General features: G+C 37.1%; 1 protein-coding gene across 3 annotated transcripts in view; it reads left to right on the top strand.

The window, feature by feature from the left end:
* The window catches only part of LOC114054268 (double-stranded RNA-binding protein Staufen homolog 2-like), a 405,344-nt gene that overhangs the window by 191,132 nt on the left and 199,822 nt on the right, over positions 1 to 14,390 (top strand). For all 3 annotated transcript variants that reach the window (XM_027877456.1, XM_027877457.1, XM_027877458.1), the window contains 2 exons: positions 7,233 to 7,370; positions 11,785 to 11,916. In XM_027877456.1, coding sequence (XP_027733257.1) covers positions 7,233 to 7,370; positions 11,785 to 11,916 — 270 coding nt within the window. The remainder of the gene's footprint in view (positions 1 to 7,232; positions 7,371 to 11,784; positions 11,917 to 14,390) is intronic.

The raw sequence follows: 14,390 nt of genomic DNA, 5'->3' as shown, positions 1-14,390 counted from the left end.
TAAGTACCTTTCTAGGGTCTGTCCTCAGCTCTTTTCTCTCTCTGTACTACTTCACTTGGTGATCTCATTAGCTTTCATGGATTTAATTATCATCTCTATGCTGATGATTCTGAGATCTACCCATCTTGTGCCAGTCTGTCTGCTGACCTCCAATCTTGCATCTCCAACTGCCTTTTAGACATTTTATATTAGATATTCAGTTGACATCTTAAACTCAATATATCCAAAACAATTTATTGTCTTTCCCCCTAAACCCTTCCTTCATCACTTCCCTGTCACTGCAGTGGGCAATACTGTTCTTCCAATCCCTCAGGCTTGCAACCCAGGAGTCATCCTAGATTTCTCATTATCTCTCTCCCCCCTCCCCATATCTAAGGTATTACCAAGGCCTGTTGATTTCCCCTATGCAACCTCTCTCCGGAAGCCCCCTTCCCTCCTCTGACATTGCCACTGCTCTAGTACAGGCCCTCATCACCTCGTGCCTGTATTCTTGTAATAGCCTGCTGGTGGGTCTGCCTGCCTCAAAGTCTCTACTCACTCTAGTCCATCCTCCATTCAGCCACTAAAGTGATTTTCCTAAAGCCCAGGTCAAACCATGTTCTAACCCCGCCCCCAATAAACTCTAGTAGCTTGCTGTTGCCCACAGAAACAAATACAAAATGCTTTGTTTGGCATTAAAAGCCATTTATAACCTAGTCTCCTTCTACTTTTCTAGACTTCTTACTCCTTATTCCCCAATACATCTTTGATCCAGTGATGCTGACCTTCTGACTGTTTCACAAACAAGACTCCATCTCTTGGCTGTGAGCATTTTCTCTGGCTATACTTCATGCCTGGAATGCTCTCAACTCCAACAACTTACCTCCCTGGCTTCCTTTACTTCTCAACTAAAATCTCACCTTCTACAGGAAGTCTTCCTAATCCCTCTTAATCCCAGTGCCTTACCTCTGTTAATTATTTCCTATTTATCTTGTATGTGGCTTGCTTTGTATATATTTGTTTGCATGTTGTCTCCCCTGTTAGAATGTAAGCTCTTTGAGGGCAGGGGCTGTCTTTTGCTGCTTTTTGTTTCCCTAGCACTTAGCACAGTGCCTGGTACCGCTCTTAATAAATGTTTGTTGATTGATTGATGGTGCAATGATATTCTGTTACATTTATATACCACAATTTGTTTAACTATTCCCTAGTGGCAACCTAAGGCAACCCTTAGATTCTAGTTCTTGCTTTTTCTTCTCTTTCTTCCTCTCCCATTTAATCCTCCCTTCTAGATCAGGAAGTTCGTTTTGCTTGTGACTGTGACTTCTTGGGTATTATCTAGGTTTTTTAATAACTTCTTTGCCCCATGCTTATTCTTTTAGAGTTTTATCTATTTCTAAACCAAGCTGTTAGGGCAGCTAGGTGGTACAGGCAGTTCCAGGCCTGAAGTCAGGAAGACTATCTGAGTTCAAATCTGGCCTCAGACACTTACTAGTTATGTGAGCCTGGGTGAGTCACTTTATTCAGTTTTCCTCAGTTCCTCATTTATAAAATGAGCTAGAGAAGGAAGTGGCAAACCACTCCAGTATTTTTGATAAGATGACTCATGATTGGGTCATAAAGAGTTGGACACTATTGAAGGACTGAACAACAACAAGAAGCCAGACTGTTACATGCATCTGCGTGTGCTTATTTTTATGTGTTCTGCTTTCTTAAGTCCGTTTCAGATGAGAGTGAGGTTCAACTAGTACTCATTCCCCCTCATCCCTTCCTCCTTGTTTGTATACTCTACATGCACCCAAATTATAAGAAATATCAATTTCTACCTTCTTCTTCTTTTCTATAGTAGTGTATTCCTTTTACCATCCCTTCCTTTTTCCCTCTTAAAACCCTTGTGACAAAACCAATCCACCCCTGTAATCTCTGTTTTTCTTCTTTAACTCCCTCAAATACTCTTTCAAGACAATAAGATTCCAAAAGGACACCTATTTTGTCTCCCTCTCTTAGAACATTAGTACTACATCATCATACGACTTTTTCCAGTTACTCAAGTAACCTTATTTTTCTGTGTTTTTCTTGACTTCTTGTGGTTGTATTTCAGAGTTCTTACTCAGCTCTGGCATTCTTATTAGAAATGCTTGAAAGTCCTCTTCTGTTAAAAGTTCATTTTCTCCCTCTGTAGAATCATACAAAGCTTTGCAGGATAAATTATTCTTTGGTTGTAGGCCCATATCTTTCTTTTTGGAATATTGCATTTCAAAAATCTCTGTTTGTGGTAGAATATGTCAGGTCTTGTGAGATGCTGATTGTGACTTTTTACTACTTGAACTGCTCCTTTCTGTATGTGTACAGTTTTTTGTTTTTTTTTTTTAATGTGAAAGCTTGGGATTTTGACTGACATTTCTAGGAATTTTCCTTTTGGGGCTTCTTTTAGGAGGTGATCAATGAATTATTTCTATCTTTACTTTCTTCTCTCCTTCTAGTAGGTCTGGACATTTTCACTTGTAATTTCTTGTAATATTGGGAGTCTGGTGATTCTTAAATTATTTCTCCTTAATATATTTTCTAAGTCAATTGTTTCTGATAACAGAGATCTTACTTTTCTTTCATTTTAAAAAATCTTTCATTTTTGTTCTAACTTTTCTTGCTGTCTCTTAAAGTCATTGATTTCTGCTTTGTTAACTAGAGTACAAGGAAGTTATTTCTTAGGTAGGTTTTATTACTTTCTCTTCTAACCTATTTTTCTTCCACTTATTTCTTTCAGTGCTTATATTTTATTTTTTTTTTCTGAGTATTTATATAATCTTCCTGGGAAAAAAAGTTTTTTTTTTTCCTTTAAGTATTTGCTTACCATTTTAAATGCTTACCTGCTTCTTCTCAGGCATATTTTTATCTATAATTCCTTTTTTTTAGTAATTGGTCTTTTCTTTAGCTTATTCATTTCTATAGCTTTAGTTCCTGAATTGAGCTTTGTACCAGGCCCATGCTGCATCCTATGGTTTGCTTTTGGGTGGTATGCTTGGCCCTTCTGGAGTCAACCTGGGTCATTTGGGTTTCTATTCTGACCTCTGCTTCCAGAGGTTAAACATCCCTGGATCTCTGAGGTTCAGAGAACTGAATCTTCAGGGCCCTTTATGGTACTCAGGATATACTACTAACTGCATCTTGGACATCATATATGTCCTGTAGATATCTCAAACTCAACATGTCCAAATCAGGGCTCATTATCTTTTATCCATGACACAACCATCCTCTCAGTCCCTCAGGTTCACTACATTAGACTACTTTAATGTTATCCTCAATGCCTCATTCTTATTCATACCATATATCCAATTCTACTTCCAACTCTTGTCATTTTTTCCTTTTCATCTCTTGTATATATCCCCTTCTCTCCACTGTCACCATGGTGTGGGCACTTATCACCTCATGCCTGGACTATTACAATAGCATTCTGGTTGGTCTGCCTGCCTCAAGTCTCTTTGCATTCCAGTCTGTCTTCCACTTAGCTGCCAAAGTGATTTTCCTAAAGCACAGTTATCACTATGTCACCTTCCTCCCCCTCACCCCCATCATAATCTCCAATAGCCTTCTATTACCTCCAAGATGAAATATATAAATAATTATGTTTTGCTTTTATAGACCTTTACAACCTGGCTTCTTCCAACCTTTCTAGTCTTCTTATAATTTACCTTTCTTGTACTCTAAAATATACCAACATTGACCTTCTTGCTCTTTCTCTTACATAACAGCCCTTTTCTCAACTCTGTGTCCTTTCACTAGCTCTCTCCCATTCCTGGAATACTCTCTCTGGACTCACTTCTACCTCCTGTCTTCCCTGGCTTGCTTAAAAATTCAGCTCAAATCCCACCTTCTACAAGATGCTATTTCTAGTACTTCCCTCTTTCTGCCACCCCTAATATTGCTAGTTGCTTCCCTCTGAGATTACCTACAATTTGCTTTACATGTATCTCTATCTATATTAAGATCTAGATCTACACAAAGATACAAAGAAAAGGGATTTAAAGAAAGGCAAAAATGTAACCTCAAAGTCTAATGGGGGAGACAATATACAAATAGCTATCTGTACATACACACACACACACACACACACACACACACACACACACATACACACACACGTTGTTGTCCAACTCTCCATGACCCTATTTGGGTTTTCTTAGCAAAGATATTGGAGTGGTTTGCCATTTCCTTCTCCAGTTCATTTTACAGATGAGAAATTGAGGCAAACAGGGTTAAGTGACTTGTCTAGGGTCACACAGCTAGTGTCAGAGACTGGATTTGAACTCAGGTCCTCCTGACTCCAGGGCTATCTACTACATCACCTAGCTGCCCCCAAATTATTTTATGTGTATGTGTGTGTGTGTGTGTGTATAAGTGCATATATATATAATTATAAATGGGAGGTAATATATTACACGTGTTATTCTGTCACTGGCGAGAGTTTTTGATGCAACTATCACTGACTATTTCGCTAGGAAAAATTCCTTTAATATTACAGGAATATGGAATACCTCAGGTTTGGATGAAAATGTGAAATAGAGATCAAACTGGAATGAATGGTGTCAAACAAATATAGTTAGGCCCACAACATGATCTTGGCTTCTTCTCCCTGCCTGCTTCTCATGCTTAGTAAAGTATCAAGGATATTACATACTATATATATGTGTATATATATATATATATATATATATATTTATATGAGGTTCTTCCTATATACACACACATATGTATATACATGTACATATGTATCTCTCTCTCTCTCTCTCACACACACACACGCACACACACACACACACACACACACACACACACACAATTTCCCAGGGCTTCCAAGGCTCTCACTATGGCACTTTCTGACCACTCTTAGGCTTTCTTAGTTGAGTCCTCTGTTGTTGTTGCTTATGGACATCAGTCTTTGCAGGATATAGCTATCTCTGGCCCATCTCTGGTCTTACAGGGAATCTTCCTGGCCACCTTTTTTCTGTTTCCTTTGGACTTCTCCTGACTTCTTGCACATCTTTGGAAAGGAAGACGTCACTTGTGATAGTTTATCATTGGAATTCTTTTTTAAAAATTTTTTTACTAATTTATTTTGATTTATCAACAATCACTTCCATAAGCTTTTGAGTTTTAAATTTTTCTTCCCCTTGCCCCTCTCTCTCCCCAAGACAGCATGCAAATACATTCCTATTAAACATATTTTCACATTAGTGATGTTGTAAGAAAGAATTAGAACCAATAGGAGGAATCACCAGAAAGAGGAAACAAAATACAACAGAAGAAAAAAATAGCAAATAGTATGCTTCGATCTGCATTCAGATCCCATAGTTCTTTCTTTGGATGTGGATAGTATTTTCCATCATGAGACCTTTGGAGATGTCTTAGATCTTTGTATTGCTGAGAAGGGCTAAATCTATCAATATTAGTCATCGCACAATGTGGCTGTTATTGTGTACAATGTTCTCCTGGTTCTGCTCACTGCACTCAGCTTCAGTCCATACAAGTCTTTCCAGGTTTTTCTGAAGTCTGCCTGCTCATCATTTCTTATAGCACAATAGTATTCCATTACACTCATATACCACAATTTGTTCAGCCATGCCCCAATTGATGGGCATCCTCTCAATTTCCAATTCTTTGCCACACAAAAAGAGCTGCTATAAATATTTTTGTGCATGTGGGTCCTTTTCCCATTTGTATGATCTCTTTGGGATATAGCCCTAGAAGTGCTATTGCTAGGTCAAAGGGTATGCACATTTTTATAGCCCTTTGGGCATAGTTCCAAATTGCTCTCCAAAATGGTTGGATCATTTCACAACTCCACCAACAATGCATTAGTGTTTCAGTTTTCCCACATCTTCTCCAACATTTATAATTTTCCTGTTTTATCATGTTGGCCAATCTGATAGGTGTGTATACTGGCCGCATGCCGACCTTCTGCCGGCTGTACGCCGGTACCCGCTCCTCCTATAAGGAGCACACTACCAGAGTCATACTCACACTCGAGTCTTCGGTACTCTGCCGGATAACCACACAGAGACGAGCCATCGGGAGGTGCCAACACCAGAGCTTTATTCAGAGGCCATCACAGCAAGCCATCATAGCAAGCCCAAGCAGCAAGGCCAGAGCAACAGGGCAGGAGCCAGGAGAGAGAGCGCGTGTTCTGACCACGCTTGTTCCTAAGCACCTACTTAGCCCCTCCTCCCCAGCCCGCTTACTAGCCAATGATTGTAGGGTCAGATACCGGAAGGGGCTGTCTGAGTTTAGCACACCAAGGGGGAGGGAGTGACGTAGGAGGCTAGGACCGGATACAGGGAGGAGGCATCTGGGATTAGTGCATAGACAAGAGTACGTGACCTAGGAAGTCAGACTCAGGAGGGGTCTGGGGTCAGTGCTGCACAAAGGGACCCAGGAAGTCAGGAAGGTCACAAGAGGCATCTGGGGATGACGTTGCATTTAGGGAGGGGACTAAGCAAAGGGAACTCAGTCCTCTGCCGTCCCACTCCCACATGGCACCGCCCCTTGCCTCAGGAGCTCAAGCTCCGGTTACTTCCTTGTACCCAGCTTATCTCACATAGCACTGCCCATTGCCTCAGGGCTTCTCCGTATCCAGCCCATCCCAGTTCACCATGACTCTGCCTACCACAGCCCCTGCCTTGACTTCCAAAATACCCAGATCTTACCCTACCCTTGCCACAGCGCCCAACCTGGTAGCTGCCAACATCAGACTGTCCCTCACAGGTGTGATGTGGTATCTCAGAGTGTTTTGATTTGCTTTTCTCTAATCAATGATGATTTAGTATCATTGGATTCCTTGATCATTTCTTGGTCTTGTGTGAACTTCAGGGTTTTTTGGGAGGAGGTATGTAGGAGCTGGGGAGGTCTGTCTACAACTCTTTTGCTTAGAGCTCTTTATAGGTAACTCTCAAAGATTTTGTATAGGGGTGAGAGTAGGCACATGTATCAATGTTCTTTTTGTCACCTTCTTCTGGTGTCTTTCCTCTCCTTTATATACAATGCACCAACCCAGATATATGATTAGATAGCTTACTTTAAAATAGAATTAACCATATTTTCTTTGCTGTTAGTTTTATTTCTTAATTTATTTTTGTTATGGAAGATGCTCTTCAAAGTTTTCCATTCATGGAATTTGCTTAGGGAGAAAAAATAGATAAATATCAAGTTAGGAGAACCAATAATAATATGTTCTTAAATTTATTTTTACTACTGTCTTCTAGGCTGACCCAGAATATGGTCAAGGGATGAACCCTGTTAGCTGTCTGGCTCAAATTCAGCAGGCCAGAAAGGAAAAAGAACCAGACTATTCCCTTCTTTCAGACAGAGGAAAGTCCCGCCGGCGAGAGTTTTTGATGCAGGTATCACTGACTATTTCAGTAGGGGAAAGTCCTTTAATATTATAGGAATATGGAATTCCTCAGGTTTGGATAAAAATATGAAATAGAGGTCAAACAGGAATGAATGGTGTCAAACAAATACAGTTAGGCCCACCACATGTCCTCTCCCTGCCTGCTTCCCATGCTTGGTATGGTAAAGTATCAAGGACATTTATAATAGACAGTGTGAGGAGTTCAAGGCTGTGTGGGATTCACACAGGGTATTTATGACCCAATTCATTATCTTGAACATATTTATGTTGCAGTTTGCAGCTGGGGTATTGTACTTTCTGGGGATTGGAGACATGGTAGCTTTCTTCAAGTATTTGAAGGACTGCCCCATGGAAGAGAGATGGGACATATTCTTTGGGTCCCTAGATGGCAGAACTGGGACAAATTACAGATATGTGGATTTAGGCTTGATGTCTGTAAAAACTTTCTAATAATTAGAGCTGTCCAAAAGTATAATGGGCAGCCTCAAGAGGTAGTGGCCTACGGCTTCCTTACAGGCTAAGAGGCTGGATTTTTGTTTAGATTCAGGATGGACCAGCTGGCCTCTGAGGTCTATCCAAACCCTGAAACTTTGTGAATCTGTTGTTCTGAGAAATTAAAGTGGCAAATAGGTGGTGTTATCACATAGAACAGGGCCCAGAGAAAGTATTCTGAAAGGAACTATGAAGGAGAGCTATCTGACTAACTGCCACAGGACCTAGAGGGGTTCAGTCATTTAGAAATATTGAGGGATTTTTTCTCCAGTCCAAGTCTTAGGCGCAAGACCCAGTGCTAAATGCTGGCCATACAAGAGTAAATGTGATGCACACCCTGCTTTTAAGTAACTCACAGTCACTTCTAGGAAAGTAGAAATTTAGTCAGGATGAACCCTGTTGCAATCAATGAGTGTCTATGCTACGATAACCAAGCTGTATCTTTACTTTTTTGCATATTTTAATACTCCAGGGATTTGGCAGAGGTGATTGCATGTCCTCTTGCCTTTGCTTCCTGCAGTTAATGATGCATCCAATGAAATAAAAATTAACCACTAATTTCCTTATGTTTGTAATTAATAAATACTCTAACATACTATATTCAGTAATTTTGAGGATATGAGCCCTGAACGCATTTTCTAACCAGTAATATTTGGGCAGAGTTGGAGAAGGAAACAGAATAAAATTACATAAAAAAGGATCAGGTTGTTTATGATAACATAGCAATAATAACCATTTATTAAGCACCTACTATGTGTAAACCACTGTGCTATACTCAGACATTACAAAGATAATTACAAAACTGTTCTGGCTCATGAAAATGGTTTCTTTAATGTATCTTAATGTCTAAAATAAGTGACTTGCCTTTCTGACCTACTTTAGTGTATTTGAAATGTTTCATATTAACTCTAATTTACTTATAGATTGTATTTGCTACTACTTTGTTTTTTACACAATCTATATTCTCATCTGTAGAAGACAAATTATCTTGATGTGTTAGCAGTTTAGACATTTAGGACTGACAGACTTCTTGATATTCAGAGGAGTTTAATTTGTATCAAAGTAAAGCATTCTGATAACTATTAATTCTGATAGTTATTTACTAATGCAGCCCAGTTTATGGGTGATGTGATAAGGTGTACCCAAAATGGAAGGGTGGATAGAAACAAGAGTAAGGTTGAATGGAGGGTTCACAGCCACTTGGTCAAAGTGATGCCTACAGTTGTCTTAGAATTAGTTGTTCATTATTTCAGTTTCTATTTACACTGTATTTGGAGCCCCCATAAATATACATTTTCACCTTCTTTTGTACTCTCAAATGTATACAGAGGTAGTATGGAATAGGAAAAAGAGAATGTCATGTGTGAAAGCTGCCCAAGGGCTATTAGTTCAGCCTCTTTGATTTAAGTTTATTTACTTAAAACTTTTTAGTTAATAAATAAATTACAAACTTGGCAAAATTAGACTTTGTTGTGAGATTTCTACAACTTCTCAGTTTGGTTTGTACTTCTAGAAATAATTCTAGAAGAGATTTTGGTCCGCTAAAATAGCATTGGTTCCTTAGGTGTTGAGGTGTAATAGATGATTTCTTCTAGTCTGACTGCCACGTAAGAACTTGTCCTTTTGACAAAGTACTTTCTGTCTTAACTGCCTTATAATTAGATTTATATTTTAAAAAATTTAGTATGTATAGAGAATAGCAATATATCAGAAGTGGAAAGAGAGCAACTTACTATAAACACATTCTGGTTCATAATTTTCCTTTCCTGTTTTTGAAAATTACAAGAACTAAATCTTTAACTTATTTGTTTATTTAGATTTTGGAAATGGATTTTTTTTCTGAATAAACAAAGCTCCTTTTTGGTGGCTTCATTGACTGGTTGCCATTAAGACAAAGAACAGTGCTATTGTAGTAGTTTTACTTTGTTGAGCATTCATGAAACCTTTTTACTGTCTTCACTCTGGCTTTCTTAGATTTGAAGAATTCCAGAAAGTTTTCTTTGAACTCCAAAGATTCAAAAAATCTGATCTAAAATTTTGACATGTATTAGAAATATAAAATTTCTTTGGCCTTATAAAAAATAAAACAAGCCTCTGTCTATAGAGTATGTTGAGTACCCTTTTGAAAGAGGAACTCAGAATTTTTCTTAAGCAGCCTTCTTTTTTATGGGTATTCATAAACATTCTAGTTAAGCAGGGACATTTGGCCATGCTTTTAAATGTTTTCACACTGAATTCATATTGCTTCCCCCCCTTCCCCCAAGTCCCAGTGGATTCATTATAGCATTCAGCAACCTTATCAAAGTAAAAGGCTTTTTGTATAAACTATTTAAGCAATGTTTTCATTTATTTTAATTGAATGTGGAAGTAAAGTATCTAGAGATAATTTGCTCATTTTTATCTGTCACAGAAAGGGTAAATTTGAATGTAATGAAATGGATCCAATTACTTGTATTGGCCATTAGATAAACAGAAGAAAATCTCTGATGACATTGGTTGAGTATTCTACTCCCAAAGCTAATTTTGGAAAGATTTTTAAAAATGTTAATCTTTTGATAGAGAACATAATAATGTCCAAAACCTGGTTTCGTAGCTTTTAGAAATATTAGGATTTCAATTTATTATGTATCATAAGACAAATTTCCTCTTTCAATTTTTTTTAACATGATAGCTAATTCTGTGATGTTTATTACTTGATCAGGTACTAAATTATTTAACTGGTAAATGGTGTTTTAGGACTTTTGCATATTCCTTAATTTATTTGGACTTATTAACTAAAATAATCTGTGAAGTTAAAAAAACCCTCCCATATTTATATTAACTTTTCTCAAGTAACAAAATAATTGAAGCACATTTCAAAATAAGTTACCATTACTTAAATAAAAACCTCATTGTTAAAACAATGAATTTGTGAGCTTTATCAGAAGATTTTACTTTTAAAATATACAATGTTTATTTCATTTCCATTATTAAGTAATGAACCAGTTCTTCTCAGTGAATCAACTAATTTTTGTGTATCAGGATTTTATTTTTGTTAATTTACTTACTTAGGTTGGTATTGAGGTAGTGTGATGTAGTGGTTAAAGAGCTGGCCTTGGAGTCGGGGCCCCTTGGGTTCAAGTCTTGCTGCTGAGATATACGGGCTATGTGACCTTGGCCAAGTTGCTTAATCTCACAGTATTCCAGACAACTCACTAAAACTAATTTGTGGGTCACTTGCTGGTTTTCCTTAATGGAGGGCCTTTTCTACACTTATGAAATCACAGGTCTGCATCCTTCACCAACTTCCCATCCTCATTCCCCCAACCTCAATAAATAAATAACTGTGCCTGTATTGTTGTCTTGACTTAAAAAGGCTAATAACGCATCTCCAAAATTGCCTAACTTTACAATGTGACAACTTAGTAATTTATGTTACTATCTTGAAATTTTTATTTACTGACAAAGATCAATATTTATTACTTTGTACATATAAGATATGCATGTAAATCTATAAAACATATAGAAACCCCAAAAGGTTTTTTTTTTTAGTAAAAATGATAGGAATTCACTTGAGGAGCTATAGTAACATAAAATTTGAAATGTACCTTAAACACTTTCTGAATTGCATGCAGGCACTGACCTAAGAGATAGGAGATTTTAGGCTTCCAGTCTTAGCTCTGCCACTTATTTAGCAGTAGGATTTTAAGTCAGTCTTTAAACCTTACTTTACTCATCTGAAAAATAAAAATATTTGAATTAACTGATCTCCTAAGCTTTATCCATCTCTAAGATAAAGTTCTATGAATTTCAGGGATTTTTGAAACTGAATGTAGTTCTAATGGAATCGCTTCAAAACTTATTATGTGGGGATGTCAAGAAGTTATGTTTGTTTAATGGTTATTATTAATTCTTTCTTTTCATTTTACCAGGTTAAGGTTGGCAGTGCAGTTGCTACTGGAATAGGCCTTAGTAAGAAGGTAGCTAAAAGAAATGCAGCGGAGGCAATGTTGTTACACCTTGGATATAAAACCTTCACTCCTGTTCAAGAACAACTTGAAAAGGTGAGAGTTAAGCTTAAACACCTGCATTTCATTCTATGTTGTAGATTACCAAAGGTATTAAAAAAAATCCTGACTTTTGGCCTTACATAATTTCTGACATAGCATTGAGGTAGACAATGATAACTTTCTTGAGGCATGTATATTTTTATTATCTATAATTAAAAATAGAAGCTACAGGTATAAACAGAAACCTAATTACACATACTGGAGATTTGTTGAAATTGAAATCAATTATTACTTTCCATTCATTTAAGAGTAGCATCTTATGGTAAATTTCTCCATATTTGTGGTGCAAATATAATGAGATGAAAAATTTGCTACTTTAATGCCTTGATGGGTCTCTGAGTTTATTGACAGCGGTACTACATAGGTTGAAATTTCAACCCTTTTACATTTTGTTATCCTCTTTGACTTTTGCCCATGTCTTTGTACAAATCTAAGATAGGAAGTCATTTGAAAAGTGAAAAATTAAGTTAAAATTCATTTTAGTTTTTGTATTGCACACTGCTGGTTTCCTTTTTAAACAGAATTGACTTGCTGCTTTTGCTGTATAAACCCAGTCTTAGACTATTAAGTTTTTTTCATAAGTCCACAGATTTGTGCCAGTGTTGTTAGCCTGAATTCTGGAACCCAGATGAAAACTTTTGAAATGAAAGGCCTGGATTATCCCTTTAGGGCATGCATATATTGGACAGACACTCTATAAAGTAATTTTTCTATTTATTTTAAACTTGAAGGTAAACTTAAAGGGTGTTGTTGTTTTTTCTGCCAAGAGCCTTGTTCATGGTTCCCTATTTCTTCTGTGGCACTTAATGACATCACTAACACCTCCCTCTATTGCAAGAGAAAAACAGAACCCTGAACTCAGGTCTTGGCATGTAAACAAGATACAACCAATTAAAGTTCATTTAAACTTAAAATTTGTTCATTATTAATTTTGCTAGCTGCACAGGTAAACAAATGCTTTCTTATTAAACTTTTTTAAATGACTGAAAGATTCATATTTTTTAACTGAGGTTAACAATCATTAAAAGTGAAAGTTTTAGTGTTTGGTTAATTTTACCACTCAAGAATCCTTTTTCAGAGATATTTTTAGTTACTAAAGGGACAGATACTTGAGTTTTAGAGGGCAAAGTAAGAAATAGAATCACTTTTTAAGTAAGACTCAGTTGTTCTTTATTTTTAAGGTATTAAAATTTTTTAGAAAATTAATTTTAGTGCCAAAGGGGTTATTTGCCTAAATATTATCCCTAGAGACTTTAGTTCTGTTTTCCTTACCCAGTCTGCCAATGATTTCCTTTCTTTTAAATATATTTGTAATATGAAACCTAACATGTGTTGTTAAGATTTTTGTTGCTTTTACATTGTATATGTGTTATTTTAACTTTACACATTTATATCGACTTAAAATTGTGATTTTAAAATGCATAGGTTGAAATAAGCCCCTTTGAAAAACACCTGTGACTTAAAAAAAACAAATATTCCAAAGTAAACTTAGATTCTTCTACCACACCTCCTAAGTTTCAGTTTTATTTTTTGCTCCTGAGGAAAACTGAGTAATATGAGCAAATGTAAAATGAGATTATATTTTCTACTTCTATACTAAATACCAATTATTACTCTTATCTCTTCACTCTTTTTAAAAGGCATTATGATGTCGTAGAACAACACTGTACTTGGAGTCACAAACCTGGATTTCAATCCATTTCCATGCATTACTAGCCTTGTGACTTTGGTAAAGACACTTAAATTCATTGAGCCTCAGCTTTTGCATATGTAAAATGGTGATAGCGTTAGTTACAGCTTCAGCCCTATTAGATAGTTGCAAAGATCAATGTAATTCGGTTCAACATGCATGCACCAAGCGCTTACTCTGTGCAAGACACTGTTCTAGACACTAGGCATACAAAACCAAAGAAGTATTTGACCTCAAGAAGCTTACATTCTACTGTGGAGCAGAGAGGAGAGATACATAATATACACACAGACAAATAAATATAAAATAGTTTAAAGAGAGTGACTATACTACTGTAGTGGGGATCAGAGAAAGCTTTATGGAGACAGAGGTGAGCACTGAAGAAAGATAAGGATTTTAAAAAGCAGAGATGAGAAGGGAGCATGTTTTAGACCAGAGAGGCAGCTGATAACAAATATGTGGAGGTGGAAGATGAAATGTCAAGGATATATAAGTTCAAGGGAACAGCTAGCAGACCAGCTTGGCTAGAAACAGAGTGTGTGAAGGGTGTGATGTGAAACAAGACTCAAAAATTAGTTTGGAGTCTTATTGTGGAGGACATGAAAAACCAGCCTGAGGGGTTTGTATATTATCCTACCGGCAATAAGGAGTCTCAGGAGGAATTTGAGCAGGGAAGTGACATGATCCCTGCGACCCTGGCCATCTTTTCCAGTACTGGTTGCATCTTCTCTCATGCCCCCTGACACATAAGTCCTGGAGGGTGAGTTAGCATACTCCT

Source organism: Vombatus ursinus, unplaced genomic scaffold (assembly GCF_900497805.2).
Source record: "Vombatus ursinus unplaced genomic scaffold, bare-nosed wombat genome assembly UNPS02014812.1, whole genome shotgun sequence".
Lineage (NCBI taxonomy): Eukaryota > Metazoa > Chordata > Mammalia > Diprotodontia > Vombatidae > Vombatus > Vombatus ursinus.
The sequence above is the reverse complement of the archived record's forward strand: the minus strand, read 5'-3'. Positions and strand labels throughout refer to the sequence as shown.